Consider the following 21,014-nt stretch of genomic DNA (forward strand, 5'->3'; position numbering starts at 1 on the left):
GTATATTTTGGAGATTAATCCTTTGTCAGTTCCTTCATTTGCAACTATTTTCTCCCATCTGATTGTTGTCTTTTCATCTTGTTTATGGTTTCTTTTGCTATGCAAAAGCTTTTGTTTCATTAGGTCCCATTTGTTTATTTTTGTTTTTATTTCCATTTCTCTAGGAGGTGGGTCAAAAAGGATCTTGCTGTGATTTATGTCATAGAGTGTTCTGCCTATGTTTTCTTCTAAGAGTTTTATAGTGTCTGGCCTTACATTTGGGTCTTTAATCCATTTTAAGTTTATTTTTGTGTATGGTGTTAGGGAGTGTTCTAATTTCATTCATTTACATGTAGCTGTCCAGTTTTCCCAGCACCACTTATTGAAGAGGCTGTCTTTTCTCCATTGTATATTCTTGCCTCCTTTATCAAAGATAAGGTGACCATATGTGCGTGGGTTTATCTCTGGGCTTTCTATCCTGTTCCATTGAGATATATTTCTGTTTTTGTGCCAGTACCATATTGTCTTGATTACTGTAACTTTGTAGTATAGTCTGAAGTCTGGGAGCCTGATTCCTCCAGCTCCATTTTTGTTTCTGAAGATTGCTTTGGCTATTCAGGGTCTTCTGTGTTTCCACACAAACTGTGAAATTTTTTGTTCTAGTTCTGTGATAAAAAGCCAGTGGTAGTTTGATAGGGATTGCATTGAATCTGTAGATTGCTTTAGGTAGTACAGTCATTTTTCACAATGTTGATTCTTCCAATCCAAGAACATGGTATATCTCTCCATCTGTTTGTATCATCTTTAATTTCTTTCATCAGTGTCTTATAGTTTTCTGCATACAGGTCTTTTGTCCTCTTAGGTAGGTTTATTCCTAGGTATTTTATTCTTTTTGTTGCAATGGTAAATGGGAGTGTTTCCTTAATTTCTCTTTCAGATTTTTCATCATTAGTGTATAGGAATGCAAGAGATTTCTGTGCATTAATTTTGTATCCTGCTACTTTACCAGATTCACTGATTAGCTCTAGTAGTTTTCTGGTAGCATCTTTAGGATTCTCTCTATATAGTATCATGTCATCTGCAAACAGTGACAGCTTTACTTCTTCTTTTCCAATTCGGATTCCTTTTATTTCTTTTTCTTCTCTGTTGCTGTGGCTAAAACTTCCAAGACTATGTTGAATAATAGTGGTGAGAGTGGGCATCCTTGTCTTGTTCCTGATTTTAGAGGAAATGGTTTCAGGTTTTCCACCATTGAGAATGATGTTGGCTGTGGGTTTGTCATATATGGCCTCTATTATGTTGAGGTAGGTTCCCTCTATGCCTACTTTCTGGAGAGTTTTTATCATAAATGGGTGTTGAATTTTGTCAAAAGCTTTTTCTGCATCTATTGAGATTATCATATGGTTTTTATCTTTCAGTTTGTTAATATGGTGTATCACATTGATTGATTTGCGTATATTGAAGAATCCTTGCGTTCCTGGGATAAACCCCACTTGAAGATGGAGATTCTGACCTTTCTCCCTCCCAGTGGGACAGACCCTTTCAGTGCTTTCTGCAGGAATGGGGATGGCTTAGTGCAAAACATGCCCACTCTTCTCCCAACGTCCGTTTTTCTGTGGCAGATCGCACATATTGGCTAGGTCCATGTCCTTTGAACTCATGACTTCACTGTCCCAGCATCTTTCCCAAGCTAAACAGGTGACCCAACATTCCCCTGACAGTTGCTCAATGTTCAGCCAGCAACGTAGCATGTGAACCACCCAGCACAAAGCAGGCATCCAGGAGGCAGCTCATTGCTTCCCTTCCCTCCCCATGCCTACTTATCTCACAGCCTGGTTTCTTCTCTCCCCTCCCCAAGGTAAACACTGCTAGCTGGTGGGGCACCCCCCCCCACTCCTCCCCTCCACCCAGTGGTGGTGGGAAAGAGCAGCTGCAGTGCAAAGATGACAGATGGCGAGGCCCAGGGGGATGGCGATGCTCCTCAGATGGGCCTCCCTGCCCCCGAAACTACCTGCACCTGGCACTCCCCCTGCTGAAGCTCCCCCGCCCCATTCCCCACCCCACTGATGTTTCCCCCTTTCCACCCCAAGCCCCCTCCCTGCAGCAGCTTTCTGTCCAAACATCAGGCTGACCAGTGGCCCCGAGGTTTATTCATTGTCTCTGCCAACCAGGTGAACTCTTGGGGGCCCCTCTGACCTCGAGGTGCTCTGTGCACCCAGCTTCGACTGCTTTCAAGTCAGGAGGCAGGTAATGAATGAGAGCTGTTTCTGAGATGCTCTTGACATTCACGAGGGACTCCTGGAGGTGGGATCCCAGAAAGGCTGAGGGAGAGGGGCTCCCTGACTCAGAGCACTCCTTCACTCCCCTGCTCACAGGTGACAGCGTGGCCCGCCTCACACACCTGTAGATGCTCTCCTGGAAGGTGGAACTATATTTGGAGATTGAGAAACTGCTGTCAAAATTCCTGTTGGTCACGTTGGCTGTCCAGAAAGCACTGCAAGGGAGGAGAGGGGAGAAGAATGAACCTCCTCGAGACAGCGCACACCCATGGCTCCCCAGCCAGCATTAGAGTCCCAAGCGAGCCCTGCTGCAGAGGCCAAAGGCAGTTAAAACCCAACAATCTCAGACCCCACCCACATATTCCACCACTGCCCCCTACTAGCCCTACGCACTAACCCAGTAGTTTTTGTTTTGTTTTTTTAATGTTGAGCCTTCTTTTAATTTATTTATTTTTATTTTTTGGCTGTGTTGGGTCTTCGTCTCTGTGCGAGGGCTTTCTCTAGTTGCGGCAAGCGGGGGCCACTCCTCATTGCGGTGCGCGGGCCTCCCACCGTCGTGGCCTCCCTTGTTGCGGAGCACAGGCTCCAGACGCGGAGGCTCAGCAGTTGTGGCTCACGGGCCCAGCTGCTCCGCGGCATGTGGGATCTTCCCAGACCAGGGCTCGAACCCGTGTCCCCTGCATTAGCAGGCAGATTCTCAACCACTGTGCCACCAGGGAAGCCGCTAACCCAGTAGTTTTGAAAGTGTGGTCCAATCCCAGGGGACAATGTTAGCACTGCCTGGGAAGTTGTTAGAAATGCAAATTCTTGGGCCCTGTCCCAGGCCTACCAAATCAAGAATTCTGGTTTTCCGTTTTAACAAGCTCCCCAGGTGATTCTGACGCGCTCTCAAGTTTGAGAAACACTGACCTAGCCCTTTTCTCTCCAGACTGTTATCCAGGGACTGACAGCAGCAGTATCACCCCAGACCTGCTGAGCCAGACTCTGCATTTTAAAGATCCTCATGTTATGGGTTTGCACCTTAAAGCCTGAGAACCGTTTGGCTTTTAGACCACAACGTGCCTAAGTATCACCCCCGGGTGTTGTTAAGCAGGTTGGAAATCCTAATCCCAGAGATTCTGATTTCAGGGTGCATTTTAACAAGCACCCCAGGTGATTCTTCTGTGGGTGATCCATGGACCGCTATCTGCGTGGCCCTTTGGTGTGTTTCTAGAACACGGGACACCCTTGCATGACAGCGGGCGCCTTTGCGCCCTTTGCGGGCGCTGTCCCTCTACCCAGAGGCCTCGTCCATGCTCTGCTGACCTCCGGGCACAGTCAGGCACCCTCTCCGTTGTGTGTGCATAATGCGTCCCACGTGTCCTTTCCGTTACACATCACACGGTGCTGTGATTATTGGTTGAAGCCTCTCTCACCCGCACCATACCAGAGATTGTCCAAGGGCAGGGATCTTGTCTGGGTGAATGGCTCAGACATAATAAAACTCGATGAATGTTCTTTGAATAAATGACACTATCTATTGAAGCCCAAGGGAAGTTCGCATTTGCATAAGGTCACACAACTCAATGATAAACGATGTCCGTTGTCTTCCAACTAGATCACCCAGGTCGTCTTTCACAGATGGGAACTCTGAGGCTGAGGTAGGGGCAGAGAACTGGTTCTAAGTCCTCGTCCCCAAGCCCTGGTGTTCTAGGTGGTTTCTACAGAGAGCCCACAGTGAGATCCTAAACAAACCTTTCTCGCTACAACTTCACACACGTTGGTGAACCCCCGAACTACTTGGTTTGAAACCCAGACCAAGGGGGAAGATGGAGGTGACTATGTGGCCTGCCAACTGGGGGCTCCTTCAAAGGGGAAGGTCACGGTAAACCCCATTCCCTACTCCACCCACTGGTACCAGCTTCTTGTTTCAGATCTGTAGGGCCAAAGATGCTAATGACTTTATCTAGCCACGTCTGCCCATCTCGTTCCTCGTTTGACGCATTCTAGCCCAAGCCGCAGCTGCTTTTTTGCTCAAAGTCCACTGAAGGGTTTGCACAGCCTGAGTTGCTGGTTCCCAGATGTGAGGAGAAGACGAGACCTGCCCGAATGCCCACCCACCTCACAGGGCCTCTGCGACCACTGAATGCAAGCGTGGGCATGAGGACGCTTTGATGCAAAAAACCGTACAGGAACGTCATCCTGCTGTAGATCTGCAAATAACTACGTTGGCCTCCTGGAAACAGCTTGTCCCCAGACTTGGGCTCCCCAGGCCACTGTCCCTTTGAATAATCCAAGTGTGCTATTAGCTAGTGACCTCAGCCCTGGTCCCCAAGAGTCTTTTTAATATGTGTTTCCATCAATGATCCTGAGATGCCCTTGTGAAGAGTTTGAGGCGCCCCTGAAGCCGGGACTCATGGGGGAGGTTTACCTCTTGAAACCCAGCTGCTGGCAGGTCTTGTTCGAGTAGAGATCATTCCAGCTGTCACTGCAGATGGGAAGCCACTTATGGGAGGATCCAGAGTAGAATTTAAGCAGAGACTTGTCCCAGTCAAACCTCACTGCAGGGCAAAAAAAGGTCAAGGCAGGCCCTCAGCACCAGGAAGCTCCAAGTTCTTGAGGAATGAACTGAGTAAGGCTCTGAGATGCTCCTGTCCTAAGGCTTCTCACTGAGGCCTTGCAAACAGCCGGGAGCTTGGCCCGGGATGGGATGGTCGTCAGCCAGTGCTCAGAGCCCAAGATGCTCAGTAAGGGCAGAGCCAAGGCGAGGGGCTGGGGCAGAGCAGAAAGAGATCTCCATCCGACGGGACCCACAGCCGTCACTGGGAGAAGGGGTGTGCGCTGCCAGGAGCTATCACCCCACGAGGGCAGTGACGTGCCCAAATAAGAGAGGGACAAGGGGAGTGATGATCCAACTGAGTGCTCGCTAGACAGGCTCAGTCACAGATGGATGTGGTCATGGGCAAGGACACACATGTACACACAGGTGGAAAGGGCCAGTTGTGCACCCACAGACACCCACATTGGGGCTGTACATGGACAACACAAGTAAAAACCACTGAGGACCAGCGCTCAAAGAGATCATTGTGCTCATGGAAGCCTTCATTTACAAACTGACCTTCATGGAACCATAGAGGTGGCAGGTCAGAGGTCACCTGCTGGGCACATGGACAGAGCTCTGGACCCCACACCTGCCTCCAGCCAGAGCAGCCCTGCTTTGCTCAGTCTGGTAGCTGCGAGCTGTCAGATGGTATCCGAGAACCACTAATCTTGTCCAATCCACTCATTTTCCAAGTTAGGAAACTGAAGCCCAGAGAAGGTAGGTGATTAACCCAAGTCACACAGCACTCAAAGCCAGGTTCCAAACCCCAGCCTATTGTAACTAGAACCCAGATCCTCTGAGTCTCTCTCCATTGCCTCCCATTTGAGCTGATACCCAGTTTGCAGTCCCCAGAGTGCACATGTGCGGGTGTGCACTTGCTCATGCTCACGCGTGCGCGCGCGCGCGCACACACACACACACACACACACACACACACAGCCGGCCTCCTTACCACAGCCCAGCTCGTCGCTCTTCAGCTTACAGTCCACGACCCCATCACAGCGCACAGCACGCTTGGGGCAGCTCTCTACCGGTTCCTTGTACTTGATCCCTACGTGGCCCTGCCAGAAGTAGACTGAAAAAAATGAAGCAGAAGCCAGGTCACTGCCAGCCCCAGAGAGACATGACACTAAGCAGCCCATGGCCCTGGGTGTTCTGAGACACTGATCTGCAATCCCTCCTGGACTCTGGGTCTCTCGTCCCCCTTCTGTATGGAGAGAAAGGCTGCTCAGGAATGCTCCAGAATGCTCCAGAAAGCTTCTGCAAGCAGGGCAGCACTCAAGAGCGGCCACCCAGAGAGGGAGGGAGGGAGGGAGGGAGGTGTGGAGACGGTTACTACTCTGGGAGCTCCCCTGCCCTATGTGCCGGCCAGAGTGGTGGTCAGAAAAAGCCCTTCCTCCAGAGGCCCCTTCTCAGAGCCACTCTGGCATCCCTCCACCTCTGTGCCCTGTGGGTTGTAGCAGAGACATTTCCATCTTCAGTCATACACTTGCAACCACTACCTGTCCTGTCTTCGCAAAGGCTGTCCTCCCAGCCTCAGAAGCTCCTGGATTTTCTTCCTCCTCCCTCTTCTCTAAACAAGGGATGTCCCCTTGGCTCAGCTCTTGCCCCGTTACTTGTCTTGATGCCTTTAAATGTCTTCCCACTCCGCGAGCAACTCCAGGTGGCTGATTCCTAAACGTACAAGTTGTGCTGAAAAGCCGACAGCTTTACAAACCATATGTGAAAATCAGCTTCATGACTTCTTCTAAGACCCATCTCTTTCCAAACTAGGAACCGTCATCCCTCCTTCCCGGAAACACCTCCCCTTGGATGCCTAAGAAACCCCGGTTCTGACTCCTCACCCTGCCTCTTGTCTGCAACCTGTTCCTCAGCCCTCACACATCCCACTGGTCCCACTATGCTCTCCGTCACCCCGGGTGCAGGTCAGCCCTGTGTGACTGCTCCTTCCAAGTCCAGACACCAATCCCTCCTAACCTCTTGGACTTCCCCCTCCTCTCTGTGCCCTGGTCCTTCCCTCTCCCACGTCCTGGGCACTGGGGCTCCTGGGATCACTTTGATGTGTAGCAGAGAGAGCTCTCAGGGGGCGGGGGCTCTAGTCCTGACCCCACTGCACAGCTGCTCAGTGACCACTTCCCTGGGAATTCCGGAGGTCAGGGGGCTTCAGGGAATGCTGTGAAATCATGCTGAGCACCTGCCCTCAGTTGCCATCTCCCCGCTCCATGGGTTATTTCCTACTGGAGCAGATGTCCTGTGTGGGGAAGGGAGGCAGCCGGGTGGGGCACCCCAGCGGGAGGTTCACATGCATGCCACGTGGCGGCAGGTTCTGTGTTGACGCCTTCACATGCATTGTCAGGCAGGTGGGGAAACTGAGGCTCGGGAAGTTAACTAACTTGATGAAGCCACACAGCTGGTAAGTGGCAGAGCCGAGATGCTTCGGCAGGTCTGTCTGGTCCTAAAGCCATACTCCTTGTTTGTTTGTTTTTTTACTTTTATTTGTATTTATTTTTTGTGGCATTTATTCCCGGGCCATACGTTTTTGTTTCTTCAGTTTCTTCTGAGATATCTTCTTCTTCTGGACAACCTCCTCTTCTGGTTTAGGAACAATCTATTCTTTTTCAGTAAGGATCATCTCAGTGTGGCAGGGAGAGCTCACGTATGGGTTGATCCGACCACGAGCTCTGTAAGTCCTGTGCCGCATCTTGGAGGCTTTGCTCACCTGGATGTGCTCAATGACCAGAGAATCTACACCTAAGCCCTTAAGTTCAGCATCACTCTCTGCATTTTTGAGCATGTGCAGTGAAAATTCAGCGCTCCTTCTGGGCCACGGACCCTGCATCCAGCCCCACTGTTTGGCCTGGGCACACCTACCAACTCCACCATTGTAATGACGGAATGGCACACGTTGCCTCTTTAAAGTGACGTCCTTCAGACACTTGGTGGCTTTTCGGATAAGCATACCCTTAATGGCCTGGGCAGTTTCACAAGTGTTCTTAAAGTGAACACGAAGATTTGAACCTCTTGACTTGCATGATTTTGTGGGGTTTTCTGGGTCAAGTGAAGAGCGAACCATTTTTAGAGGTCACCTCAAGCCACTTACCAGAAAAGGTAAACATAAAGTCATACTTTTAACCAGCGTGCAACTTCTTCCCACGCGATCCTCTCCCTCAGACAGACCTGCCCTTCGCCACCCGTGCTGCCTCTTTAACAGAATCCTTACCCCTCAGCCTGGCATTTAAAGCTCTCTACAATGTGGCCCAGCCACGTGCAACCAAACGACAGCCCTCAGGTCCCCAAATGAATATTCTGTCTGCTTAAGTGGGTCCCTTCCCTCTCCCCATGCCAACTTGCCCATCTGCCCCCCACATTTCCTGCAGCTCCTCATCCTGCTCAGATGCCCTGCCCAAGATGCAAACCCCCCCCCATCTTCTAGGTCCTCATCTGGCCCTGTGGCCTTTAGGAGCTGTCCCCTGCCACCTCAGCCCATACAGCTGTCCTCTCTTGCTGATGGTCACACTCAAATCCACTTGGTCTTAATCATTTCCACCTACGTCCCCCAGGAGACAGTCCTCTCCCTGAGGACAGGGTGGTGTGATGTGTGATCCCCTTCGCTCCCTTCTAAGGTTTCCCACTGTGCTGGGCTCAGAGTGGACTCCCTGGCAGGGAGTCCAGGGACATGGACTGAGTATCTTTCCCAAAGGAGGGCGAGGAATTGAGGGAGCCTGGACCCCTGAACACTTTATCCCATTGATTAAAAATGCCTGGGGACTTTTCCTAATCAATGTTTTTATGTTTGTTTTTTAAATAACTAACTTTTTTAGAGTGGGATTTTGTGCCAGGCATTATGCCAGTAGCTCAGTTATTCCTTATAACCCAGTGAAATCTTTAGGAAATTTTACTGAGCACATAATAAGTTGAATGAATGAATTTAATCCCATTTGAAGAAACAGACACTGAGCTCAGACTGGTTAACTACTCGCCCAAGTAAGTAACACAGATGGGACCAAAGCCAGGTTCCTCTGACTTCCCACCCTCTTGATCCAGCTGTCTCCAAGGGGCCTGGAGGCGCCACGGGCCAAGGCCATTTGCAGGAGTGTCCCTTTGTGGACATGGCAGCCGGTGAGTGTGTGTTCCCCACTCGTCTCCCTGCTGCGTGTCCCCACCCCTGAACCCCACTGCACCCCGCAGTGACCAGAGCCCAGCCCTGCTCCCTCTGTTAAACTCACAGAGAACGATGAGGGACACCACGAGGGCAATGAGGAAGAAGATACATCCGATGAGCAGCAGCTGCTTCAGGCCCTCCTTCCTGGTGAACTTGGGCAAGTGGATACCTGGGAACAGGCCAGAAGTAGGGGAGGGTGAGGCTGTTGGAGGGGAGCCTGGCACAATGGATGAGGGAGAAGGAAAGCAAGCTGGCCCAGGAAGGCCCTGTGAGGACCACTCCACCCAGAATACGGCACCGCCCCTGCCTGAAACCAAGCTCCCTTTTACCCAGCATCTACGGTGGGCCAGCTGGGCATTTGCGTGTGTGTTCTCATTTAATTCTGACAGCAACGGTGTGTGCTGGGTATCATTACGCCCATTTTATAGATGGGGAAACTGAGGTCCGTGGATGTTAAATAACCTGCTCAAGCTTACTTGGCTAGTGAGTGGCAGAGTAGGGATTCAAATGAAATGTGTCGGATCCCAAAGGTCTCCACACCAGAGTGCCTCACCGGTCCTGCAAAGGGCAAGACTGGGCCCCAAATCTGGGATGCTCCTCCAGTCCTGTTTATATTGCAGGGCTGGGGCAGGAGGACAGGAGGAGGGCAAAGTTGGGATGGGCAGAAAGGCTGCTTCCCTAAGGGCAGAGCCAGTCCCTGAGGACCATTTGACGTCTCTGTCCCCCTATTAGCTGAATCCTATAAGCCAGATTGGGCAGTTGGGGGTGGGGCATGCCTGCCTGCTCAGAATCTCTCTCTTTGCCTCTCTACCCACAGATGAGCCCACGATCATGACTGTGCTCCAGTGCAGACCCCAGCTTCCCTGGCAGACCCCCAGGGCAGCCCCAGGAAAGAACCCTGGTTTCTAACCAGGAGCCCTGGCTCTCAAAATCTGCACCTTGACCCAGACTGAGCAGCCTCCGAAGTCCCATCTGCTTTGTCGGTCCTGCTTTCTTATCCTCCACCCCATTTGCTGCAATTTCCCACTGCCTTGGGTTTGCATGTCACGGTTCCTTTCTGCCCCCTCCTCCCCAGGTCCCCCACTGCCCACCCGGACCATCCCCGCTCCTTCCCAGTCATCGTTATTCAAGAGCTAGAGGAGGAGCAGAGAGTGACAACTTGGAGATTCCCCCCCACTGCACCCCACTCCGCCCTTGGACTGCTTCCCTGTTCTTCTTGCCTTCCCTGCAGGAGCCCCTCTTACCTGGGTTCTCCCTGGTGGCCCTGGCAGCTGGTGTGGACCTGGCAAGAGATGCCTCGACAGGCACGGCCCTCACTGGTGTGGCTCTAACAAGGTGTACTCTCGCTGGAGACGATGTCATGGAGGCTGACATGGCAGACGATGACCCGCCGGGCGATGACCTGGGAGGTGATACCCGGGCTGGGCATGCACAGGCCAGCGGTGCCCGGGCTGGGGGCGTCCTTGCTGGGGAGGCATTCTGAAAGCAGAGTGAAAGCCATCCCTCAGGCTGCTTCCCACCCAGCTGTCAGCCCTGCTGGGCCAGGAGATAGATGCCCTGGAGCAGGCGGCTAGGGGCTGAACAGACCTCCCAGACAGGGAAGAGAATGTCCAGGGATGGAGGAAAGCTCAAAGAGCCTGTGGTACCCTACTCCCTGCAGTATCTCCCCATCACAGGGACCTGCGGAGGTGGGCAGAGGGCTGTGGGTCATCTGCCTGGGGTATGGGGGCACCTGCTTTGGCTACACGTGTCTAGGGACCCTCAGAAAAGAGGTTGCTGGACCGGATCCTCACTCTGAGGGGGAAGTAACCACCCTTTCTGCCCTCTTCACGCCCCTGCATCCCGCCCTTCTGTGTATGTGTGTTATATTATAAAACATCATTCTTACAATGAGCTGTCATCAAAAAGTGTGAAAGCACTACCTAAGGAAAACCCTGACCTGCCTTGTACCCCACTGTTCTCAGTAACACAGGAAGTCACACACACACGCGCGCGCGCACACACACACACCCCCCGATACGTCAGGGAAAAAGGAGAGGCAAGATGAAGGGGAAGGAGGTGACCAAGGTCCTTAACCTTCCTCGGCTGTAGGTGGAGTGATTTTTCCATTTAGATTTAGCACTTGAATCTGTAGTTACAGAGGACTTATTCCCTGAGTGTTCTATGTATTTACTCACTTGATCTTGAGAACAACCCTACGAGGTAGGAACTCTTATTATCCCCATTTTGCATCAGGGGAAACAGAGGCAGAGAGATTCAGTAACTTGATCAAACTCTCAGAGTTAGAGTGGCAGAGACAGGATTTGAGCCCAGAGAATTGGGATGTGGAGGCCACACTCAACCACCAGGCTTTGCTGCCTCTCTGAGGAGGGATGCGTGAGATGATGCAGCAGTGGCCAGAGCAGGCAATCAGTGAACACCAGTACTGCTCCTTCCTGGAGAGTCTGAGCCTTTGCGTGCACTGAATCTGGGATTGGGAGCTGGTGGGCAGCCAGGACTGATGGAAAGTCCTTAAGCAGCCTCTACTGGTGGCCAAGCCCTGGTCTGCAGGAACCCCAGTCCCTGTCACCAGACTAGGCATCCTCTCTCCTCCCTCTGCCCTCCCTCACACCATTTCTGCTTTCTAAGCAGAACAGCAGGGGGAGCTGGAAACTGACCTGGCCACGTCTGCCCCTCACTATCATTTCTGCTGAACACTGACTGGACACCCAGGAGGGCAGCCGGGGAGCAGCAGGAATGGTGGGGGAAGGGACCTGTGCTCAGGGACCCTGCGCTCTGGGCACAGTCGGCAGGGCTGTGTGGAAGAGACGGGCTCTGGACCTTGGGCACCTCTATTTCTTCCCTCACCTACCACTGTGCTTAAAAGCATTTGACATTAGTAAGCAGCTCAGTTAATAAAAAGTCCTCTTCATTAGAACATCCGGCTCAAGTGAACACCATCAAGCCTGCCAGGCAGGGTGGGGTTTTTTGTTTTTTTTAACTCCATCTTCTAAGAGTCAGAGGTAATGGATCTGGTCACTTCTCCATTTTTCTGGAGGCTGTGGGATGAATTCAAGGAGGGTTGTTGAGTCCCTGACCACACACAGCTTGCCAGAGGCAGGGACCAGGAGTGACTATCCCAGGGGTTAATTGATGAACATGGGTAAATACACATGAGTCCAGATGCCCCAGCCAGCAGAGCAGGGACACACTCGTGTGTGTTTAGGGATATGAAGGGCAGCTGAACCAGAGCTCAGATTTCCCTCTCACCCCTGCTGTCTAGAGACTAGATTTCCACAAAATGAAGACCCGTTAGCCCCTGGAAGCCTCAAGGGGAACAGGACTGGGGTTGCAGCATGGAGAGGGGGTAAGGATATGCTGAAACGTACAATGCATCGGTTCACAGCACTGGCTTTGGAGTCAGGCAGACCTGGGTCCCAATCCTAGTTCTAGAAGTGTGACCTTAGACAAGGCACTTAACTTTCCTTTTTCTTTTTCTTAATCTGTAGAATAGGACTAATACTCCTGAGGATTCAATGAGATAAAATAGGAAATCTCTTGCCCGTGCCTGGCGCACAGTGGCTGGGCAGGAAACGGTCATTCCTCTCCCCCCTTTGCACTGGCACACCCAGCGCCCACCGTGCTAAGATTTAACAGCCCTGAGGCTTGGCCAAAGGTGCCTCTAAAGGCTAAAAGGTGGTGTGAGCTCATCTTGGGAGAAAAGAGGATGCTCAACGAAGGCCAGACTAAGGTCCTTCAACAAGAGGAACAAGCCCAGGCTGTGCAGAGCCCTGTGCTTCCTTCCCACAAGTGGCGGTCCCAGCCTCGGCACCTGAGCGAGACCTTGGCATTGTGGCACCTCAGCTGGCATGCCAGGCCTCCCTCCCTGTTATGCTCACAGTGTACATCGTCCCTCACCTCAGGGGAAATTCCCATAACTCAAACCAATAAATATAAATTGATTATATAATTGATATAATTGATTATATAATTAAATATGATTGATTATAGCTCCCAATGTATGGTATTGAGGGTTTATAATACACCTGCATATCTCTGGCCTCCTGAGGTCATCACTCCATCCCTGAGAGGTTGATATGTTTCGAAGCACATTTTACAGGTGAGGAATCCAAGCCTCAGAGCTCAGATTGCCCAGAATCACATAGTCAGGAACCTGCTCCAAGCACAGCTGCATCTGAGTCTCCTGTCTTCTTGAGTCAGGAGCAAGAGGCTTCTGGCCCAGTCTTTTCTCTGAACCCTGTGCATGGGATGCTCATTCTGCATCTGTGACGTGGCTTGAGAATCGGGCCCGGGACCTTGCCGGGCTGGGAGTGCCATGGGGAGCCTGGAGGTGGAGCCGAGGCTTCCTGCAGGGATCTTGGTCTTTCCAGTAGGAAACAGGGAACTGAAAGTTTCCAGTGGGAAGCAGGGTTGGGCCCGGTGGCCTGCCAGGACAAGCCTGGTCGTCAGAAGCAGTGGCATCACAGCCCTCCAGTACTCTCAAAGCCAGCTGGCGACTGGGCAAGCGACTTAACCTCTTCACATCTCGGTTTCCTTACCTGTGCGGTGAGCCGGTCACCTTGCTTCATGGCATCGCAGTGATAGGTGATGTATATAAAGTAAGACTTGGTGACCGTTAGCTGTGATGGTGGGTGGGTGTTTGTCTATTTGCTTGTTTGCTAAAGACACTGGGCTTGAAATAGAAAACTCTGTGTTCAAATTTGACTACATCCATTCCTAACTGGCTTGGGCAAGTACATTAACCCTTCAGAATCTGTCTCCCCACATATAAAATGGGAATGATCTTACCTTCTTCCTCCAGATTGACAAGGAATAAATATGAAAGAGGCTGGTTTATAAATGCGTATCACCGTAATAATAGGAACAGCCCCACTAGGCATTTCACCTGATCCCATTTCAACCTCATAACAGCTCTTTGTGGTTGGTATTATTAACCCCTTTTTATAGATTTTGAAACTGAGCTCCAAGGTGGTTAGAACATGCCCAAATTTACATCTCAGGAAGTGACAGGGCTTGGATTCTATCCAGGCCTACTCAGAGCAAGTTGAGTCTGGCCCCAAATGATCACGAATGCCCACAGTAACTTCCTGCATTTCTTCAGGGCTTACAATTTTTCGAAGAGCTTTGACACCCATTATTCCACTTGATTTCTCACAATGCTCCTAGTTTAGCAAGCTGGACAGGAGTTATCATCCCCAGTTTCTACACGAGGAAACTGGGGTTCAGAGGGACACAAGAGCATGCCTAAAACCCCAAAAAGGATTCGTGGCCCTGGGACTCTTATCACAAACTTCTGACCTCCCCAGCAAGAGCTCAGGCCCTCCACCTGAGCGGGACCCCGTGACCAGCTAGGGTCCTGTCACCCCATCAGCAGGGCCTGAACAAGAGAGAGGGCTGAGAGGTCCACAGGTGGTGGAGGCCTAGAGGCAGATGGGTGGGGAGACCTGGGGGAGGATGGAGGGAACAGGGAGCAGGCAGGCATAGCAGGAAGCCGGGGGCAGCCAGGGAGGCAGGGAGACCTCCTGAGCCCTGCGGGTCCCTCTCCCCAGTGCTGGCTCCACCCACAGGTAGGTCCCAACGCGCCCACCCACGGCCTTGGCCGGCAGGAAGTGGGGAGGAGAGCCACCTGGGTCCCTCTTCTCTGAGTCTAGAGGGAGGTGGGACGTGTAAAATGGAACTAACCTGGGGCTCGGTACCCAAGGAGCCAGCTGGAGGGGTGAGTAGTCTCCAGCCAGACTCTTTCAAACTGTTACCTCTGGGCCTCAGCGGTCCAGCACAAAGTCTTCCCAAGGTTGGGCAGAGTGGGGTGTGGGGATGGAGGGGAAGCTGACGGGGAGGGGAGAAAGGGTGATACCCAAGAAGGGGCGGGAGGCCCTGGAGGCCCTGGCCTCAGGAGAACGAGCACTGTGGTGTCGGACAGGGTGGGAGACAGGTGGAGAGTTTCTGGCCCCACAGAGCAGGACAAGAGAAGGGCCCTAGTCCCCAAAGTGCCAGATAGAGCTGCCCACGTAGAGAGCTGCAAGGGACAGCAGGACGGAAGCGCAGCGCCAAGACCAGAGGAACAGAGCCTCCAGAGTGAGGCCATCTACTCCATCTTCCTGACTCCAAACCATCACACTTCCAGGACGCTGCTGGGAAGAGTTCTCATTTTCTAGGACTACCCGAACAGGAGATTCCACAGCCCTCCTTCTTTACCCGTTTCACAGCCTTCCACCCCACCCTCCTGGAAGTTCTTCCTGACGTCTAACCTACTAGAGCAGGAACTCATTTCCCTTCCTTAATTCTTGGAGATCAACTGCTGAGATTCCAGCATCCCTCCTGGAGAGCTGACCTCTCCCTCAGAGCAGATGTCTTGAGCAGGTGGGGAACAGGGAGGGGAGGAGAATTCTTGCCCAAGGTCCTGAGATACAAGGGACAGAGCCCGGACCAGAACCGGCCAGACTCCTAGCCTTGGCCAGCGAGCAGCAGACCCAGGATTGGGAATCAGATGACCAAGGCCAGACTCTCCACAACCTGCCTGCAGACCAGAGGCTCCTCGGTCTTCATGGGGACAGGGGGACGGGGCAGAACGTGGGTGACTCTGGCCATTTCCCTGGCCTAACATTGCCAATCATTCTCTGCCTCTCTGCCCCCGCCACCCCTGGCATGGTCTCTGGGGTTACCCCCTGGGCTAATACAGCCATGAACCCTCACTGTGTCAAGGACCAGGCCTATACCCCAGGCTGTCACTGATGCCACCTGCCTGTGTCTCTGCAGCTCCCGGGGACCCCTACTCAAAACTCATCCAGTCCCCTCAAGACACTCTGCGGCAGGAGGCAGCGTGCAGGGCAGGGTCCACAGGAAGACGGCAGCGGATGAGCCAAGGAGAGGCCCGGAAAGACCAGTGCCTGGCTCTGGGGCTCGTTCCAAGCCCTTTCCGGGACAGGAGCTGATAAGGATCATTATTCGCATTTTATAGACAAGGAAGGAGAGGCCCAAAATATTTGTGTGCTTTGCTCAAAGTCGCTCAGGTACGTCTTAGAGCAGAAGAGGGACTAAAACCCGAGTCCCATTGCACCCGGTCCACTGCCCTCTATACCACAGTTTCCGGGGTAGATTCCCCAGCCCATGGCACCTGGGCCAGTGTTACAGTTTCCTGTGGCAGCTCTGCCCTGGGCCCTTACCTGGTGGGGGATGGGAGTAAGTTAACAAGCCCCCAAGTGGGTCCTACCCTTGGCCTCTCTGGGTCTCCTGCAGGCCTAGCCAGCAGGGCCAGAGAGGAGGGAGCTTCTGCTGTGCTGAGTGATGTCACAGTCACCTCCTGGATCGCTTCACCTCAGTGGTTATGTGGCTCCCCCCATGGACTGTGCCCTGGGCTTTCTATAGAGACTGTTATTTACCCACAGGCGGCAGCCTGATCTCCGGCCCAGATGCACTGTGGGTCACTCAGAGCACCCGGCATTACTGGGAGAAGAACCCCATAATACAGTCTCACGCTAGGCTTAAGAATGTCCACCTGCAGTGACCTGAACACGTTTTCATGTCTCTCGGGGCCCCTTCAAGTCCAGCACGAGCTGACTGGGCCTCCCTCCTCAGTTCCGGGCCACGCTCAGGCTGGGCATACCACAGGCTAGAAGCATCTTGAAAACCCTCTAGTACAGCCCATTTTCCTACTGATGAAGCGATTAAGGCCCAGAAAGGCAATGTGATTTGTCTAAGATCACACAGCCAGCTGCGGGCAGTGCCAGGACCAGAACCCAGCTCTTCTGACTGCCGTCCTCAGGCTGCTGCACACCTCCATGCTCTCCCACTGCCTGCCCCTTACCAAGCTCCAACAAGGAAGGACCCCTTGCCAGATTTAGGCCCCGGTGGCAGCGTCTCTCTCCCAGTGACACTGAGAATCAAGGATGTTCAAAGGGTGGCACCCCAGGCCGGCACCCCAGTATTCCAGGCTACGCAGGATGAGGTGTTCCCCAATCCCCACCAGAAGCACAAGCGGTACCAAGAAAGATCAGAAGCCCCCTTTCACAGAACTTAAAAAGCCTCCTTGCCTGTTGGGAGCCTGGGGACCCCCTGGACCATGGCAGGGGAGCCTGAACCCCCTCCAGCGTGGACTGGACTGGATAGGAGTGGTTGATGCTTCTTCCCATCCTCACTACCCAACCCAGGCTTCATTACACCTCCAGGTACACAGGGTTCCGTCCTCCCCGCTCCCTGGACCCAGAGAAACCACGCAGATACAGGCCCCCTCAGAACCCACAGGCAGATTTCCCAGCACCTCCTGCCACCCAGCCACCAGCACGCCCCACATACCTGCAACGTTAACCTCAGGGACCCCAGTCGGCCTGGAATCAAACTGGGCTCCAGACGAATCAAACTGGGCTCCAGTCTAATCAAACTGGGCTTGGGCCAGAGCCCCGAGGCCCCCCTCACCCCAGGCACAGGAGGCTCCAGGGAGCCCTGCTTCTGCTCCTAACCAGCTCCATGACCTTAAGGATAGTCACATTCCTTTCTGGGTCCAACCAAGGAAAAGGCTGGACAATCATCTATTTTCAACCAAGTTTCTACTGAGCATTAGAAGTTCCGTGGAGATGCCTTGGAGGCCAGCTTGTAGGTAAAGAGCTTCGAGTCCTTTACCCCACTTCAAACAGAGCAGATTAACTTTTCAGTTTTATGCAGTGGGTTCCACATAAGATTTCATTTGAACAAAAGAGGCTGCTACTGCAAAGAACTTGAAAATTGCAGGTCTGATTGGATGCTAAGGCTCCTTCTAGTTTATGATGCCTCTTATACACGTGAAAAAACCCTGGGGATCCCTATTAGGCTAGAATCAAAACACCTTCCTGCTCATTCATTCATTCATCAAATAGTTTAAAGAACATTGAGTACCCCCTATTGCCAAACAAATAACGTTTGGTTGCCCAGGACCTTGGTGCCTCAGTTTCTCCCCATGCCCCCTCTCTGCAAGGCTGGGGTGGTAACAGGGCTGCTACATAAGGGGGGCCCCATGGACAGTCCTGGGTATTGCTTCCCTATCACAGGAGCCAGACGCCGCCTGGCATCGCCAAGGCCTCCACTTGGCTGACAAAGCCCTGGGTTCCCGGTGCTGGCATCCCTCCCTGCCTGGCTGGACACCGTCCACCCCCGTTGCTGCCGTACCAAGAGGAAGCTGTTTTGCCAAAGCAGGACACTTAAGCCAAGTGGCTACTGTTCCATCAGTCAGCCTTCCCGCCCAGCACCCCGCCTAGAGCCCCGCACACACACTCCCACACATTTCATGCTTACATTTGCCAGGTCACAGGGACAACACAGGGGGAGGCAGGGTGGGCTGGGCCCAGTGTAAGGCTGCTCGGCACCAGTGCCAACATGCAACACAGAGGTTCCGGTGAGGGCTGCATACCTGCAGGGACAAAGGGCAGGTGCCAGGAATCCTGGGGGTGCCTGCACTTTGGGGTCTAGGGGATAGCAGAGCGACCTGAGCCTACTGGTCTGCCATCTTGGGAACCTGCCCAGCCCCCTCTAAAGACGGTGCCTCATCCTGGACCAGCCCTGGGGCCTCCAGCCATTCTCAAGTGCACAGCATCTGTGGTCTTGGGCTGACTGAAAACCTGCTCCACTTTAAGAAGACCCCGGGCTTCCCTGGTGGTGCAGTGGTTGAGAGCCCACCTGCCGATGCAGGGAACACGGGTTTGTGCCCCGGTCCGGGAAGATCCCGCATGCCGCGGAGCGGCTGGGCCCGTGAGCCATGGCCGCTTAGCCTGTGCATCCGGAGCCTGTGCTCCGCAACGGGAGAGGCCACAACAGTGAGAGGCCCGCGTACCGCAAAAAAAAAAAAAAAAAAACCTTTGGAAACCTTCACGTGTATATGACTGGCTTTCCCACAGAGGACACTTAGCTGCTCTCTACCAAAAAACGGAAGAGGAAAGTAATCTTAGTTGTAGCAGAAGGAATCATGGTTAGACATAAAGAATCACTTTCCAAGCATGAAGATTATTAAGCCTGAAAATAATGACCAAGAGAAGTTTAAAATCCCCTTGAAGATCTTCAATACCACCTTTTCTAAGACGGTTTATGAGTCTAGTGAGAGGGTTACCCAAAGATAACCTTGAAGCCCAGTTAGAATGCTAAGCTTCCATGATTCTCAAACCAGCAAAGTTGTCCCAACAGCACATACGTCCCGGCTGGGGTACTCAGGGGCCACAGAGCGGGAGCCCAGGATTCAGCCACACAGCCCCGGGGTGCTTCCTGACCAGACCCCAGGTCCCATCAGCTTCTCCTCCCATGGGGCCCCTTTTAGGAACCATGATAAAAGGAGGCTGCCTGATCGTGATCCCCAGTAGCTTCAAACTGGAAAAGGCACATTCAGTTTCCCCTGAAACCGAGGCACACTGCCGCTGCCCCACCTAGCTTCCAGCCCCATCCCTGTTTCCTCAGTGCCGGAGGTTCTGGCCCGAGCTCCACAGATGCACTCACCAGGTGGCTGTCTCTTTCCATGGTCTCCAGAGGGGTGAAGCCTCCAGGCTCAGCTGATGTTGACGGGAAGATCCATGTTTGGCTTCCCAGGCAGGTAAGGAAAAGGGGGCTGGAGGGCTGAGGGCCAGCCCTCACCAGATGGGCGGGGAAGCCAGTTGGGACATGTGAGGTAATCCTGTGTATGAACAACAGGGCAGAACTAGCCAGACCTGTCCCTCGCCCCTCCTCCAAGGCCATCCTAGTTACTCAGCAAATACCAACTACTGGGAAGATAAAGCTACCTTTATTCCCAAAGCTGTCCCCACAGAGTCAGCTGTGGGGAAACCAGGGGTTCCAGACCACCTTTTTGCAAAGGGGGATTCTGGGGAGAAATGGCCCAGGCCTTGGGAGGACAATCTTAGCCATGCCAACCTGGGCCCCTAAAACAGGTGCTTCTGAGCCCTCTGAGGTACGACCCTGTCCCCATAAGGATCGTCCAAGATCAGGGACCAGTGCCTACCCAGAGCAGGACAGAGTGAACCTTCATCTCCAAGGACCACATGCCCAAATCCCAAATCAGGGCACGTAGACTGGCAAAAAGAATTTTTTTCCTGAACTTTGCTTATTTCCACAACAACTCCCAACAAGGAAATTCAAATCAAATGGCTTCTAATTACGCACATAATGAATTGCCTCTATTGAAAATAATAAAATGTTATGAAACAACACATCAAAACCAATGAAAATAAAACATACATATATTGGAATGGAAACCATTCCAAGAAATACTATGCTGACTCATGATTCCCTACCTCTGCCCCAGCCTGTCGAAAGAAATAGTCTAAAGAAACAGAGGAAGCGCTGCTGCGAAAGGAGAGTTAGCACCTCCACACCCAGCAGAACTGCTGAGAACAGCAGAATGTAAGCTTTGGGAAGAACTTTCCAGCCTCTGAGTATTTGGGGGCATAGAGATCATAGAACTGCAGACCCTTAGAGATGGAAGGAAGCTCAGAGTTCATCTAGTGATTCAATCTCCTCATTTTACAGATGGAGAAACAGAAAGCCAAGCAGCTGAGGAAACTTCACAAGTCACATCTAACAAACAACAGCGGCAGCAATAATAATAAGGTGCTGGGTGTCCTAGGAAATGCTTTACATACAGCAATGCATTTAATTCCTGCAACAATCCTGTGCATCCATCCTTCACTCATCCATTCAACAAGTATTTATTGAGTGCTTATGTCCCTGGCACTGTTCAAAGTACTAGGGACACAGTGAACAAACTCAGCGAAGACCCCCACCCTATGGCAGTAGCATTCGGGTGGGTTGGGGCAAACAAAACGAATTTTAAAAACATGTATATGTATAACTGATTCACTTTGTTATAAAGCAGAAACTAACACAGCATTGTAAAGCAATTATACTCCAATAAAGATGTAAAAAAAAAACCAGATAGACAACAGTGGTGCCCATAGGTGGATGATACAGTGTAGCAGAAAGTGGAAAGGGCCACAGAGCAAACCAAAGCAGAGAAGGGGATCCAGAGGGCTGGGCAGGCAGAGTTACAATTTGAAACAGGAAG

At 52.3% G+C, this 21,014-nt stretch overlaps 2 protein-coding genes across 6 annotated transcripts in view; both read right to left on the bottom strand.

Moving 5' to 3' along the window:
* Positions 1-20,007, bottom strand: part of TMPRSS13 (transmembrane serine protease 13) — a 30,492-nt gene extending 10,485 nt beyond the window's left edge. Inside the window, exons 1-6 of one of the 5 annotated variants that reach the window (XM_049714346.1) lie at positions 19,454-19,621; positions 10,246-10,480; positions 9,066-9,170; positions 5,792-5,914; positions 4,669-4,798; positions 2,381-2,473 (exon numbers count right to left, since the gene is read on the bottom strand). In XM_049714346.1, coding sequence (XP_049570303.1) covers positions 2,381-2,473; positions 4,669-4,798; positions 5,792-5,914; positions 9,066-9,170; positions 10,246-10,480; positions 19,454-19,474 — 707 coding nt within the window. In that variant the 5' untranslated portion in view covers positions 19,475-19,621. Of the gene's footprint in view, positions 1-2,380; positions 2,474-4,668; positions 4,799-5,791; positions 5,915-9,065; positions 9,171-10,245; positions 10,481-13,026; positions 13,050-18,265; positions 18,692-19,453 lie in introns of those variants that run through there. The other 4 variants (XM_033434515.2, XM_049714349.1, XM_049714348.1 and 1 more) reach the window with 4 other exon arrangements.
* Positions 7,356-9,059, bottom strand: LOC117202613 (60S ribosomal protein L17-like). The gene has a single exon (XM_033434518.2). It carries the CDS (start codon positions 7,910-7,912, stop codon positions 7,448-7,450), a length of 465 nt encoding a protein of 154 aa, XP_033290409.1. The 5' UTR covers positions 7,913-9,059; the 3' UTR covers positions 7,356-7,447.
* Positions 20,008-21,014: the final 1,007 nt, after the last annotated feature.

The sequence above is a fragment of the Orcinus orca genome, chromosome 8 (genome assembly GCF_937001465.1).
Source record: "Orcinus orca chromosome 8, mOrcOrc1.1, whole genome shotgun sequence".
Lineage (NCBI taxonomy): Eukaryota > Metazoa > Chordata > Mammalia > Artiodactyla > Delphinidae > Orcinus > Orcinus orca.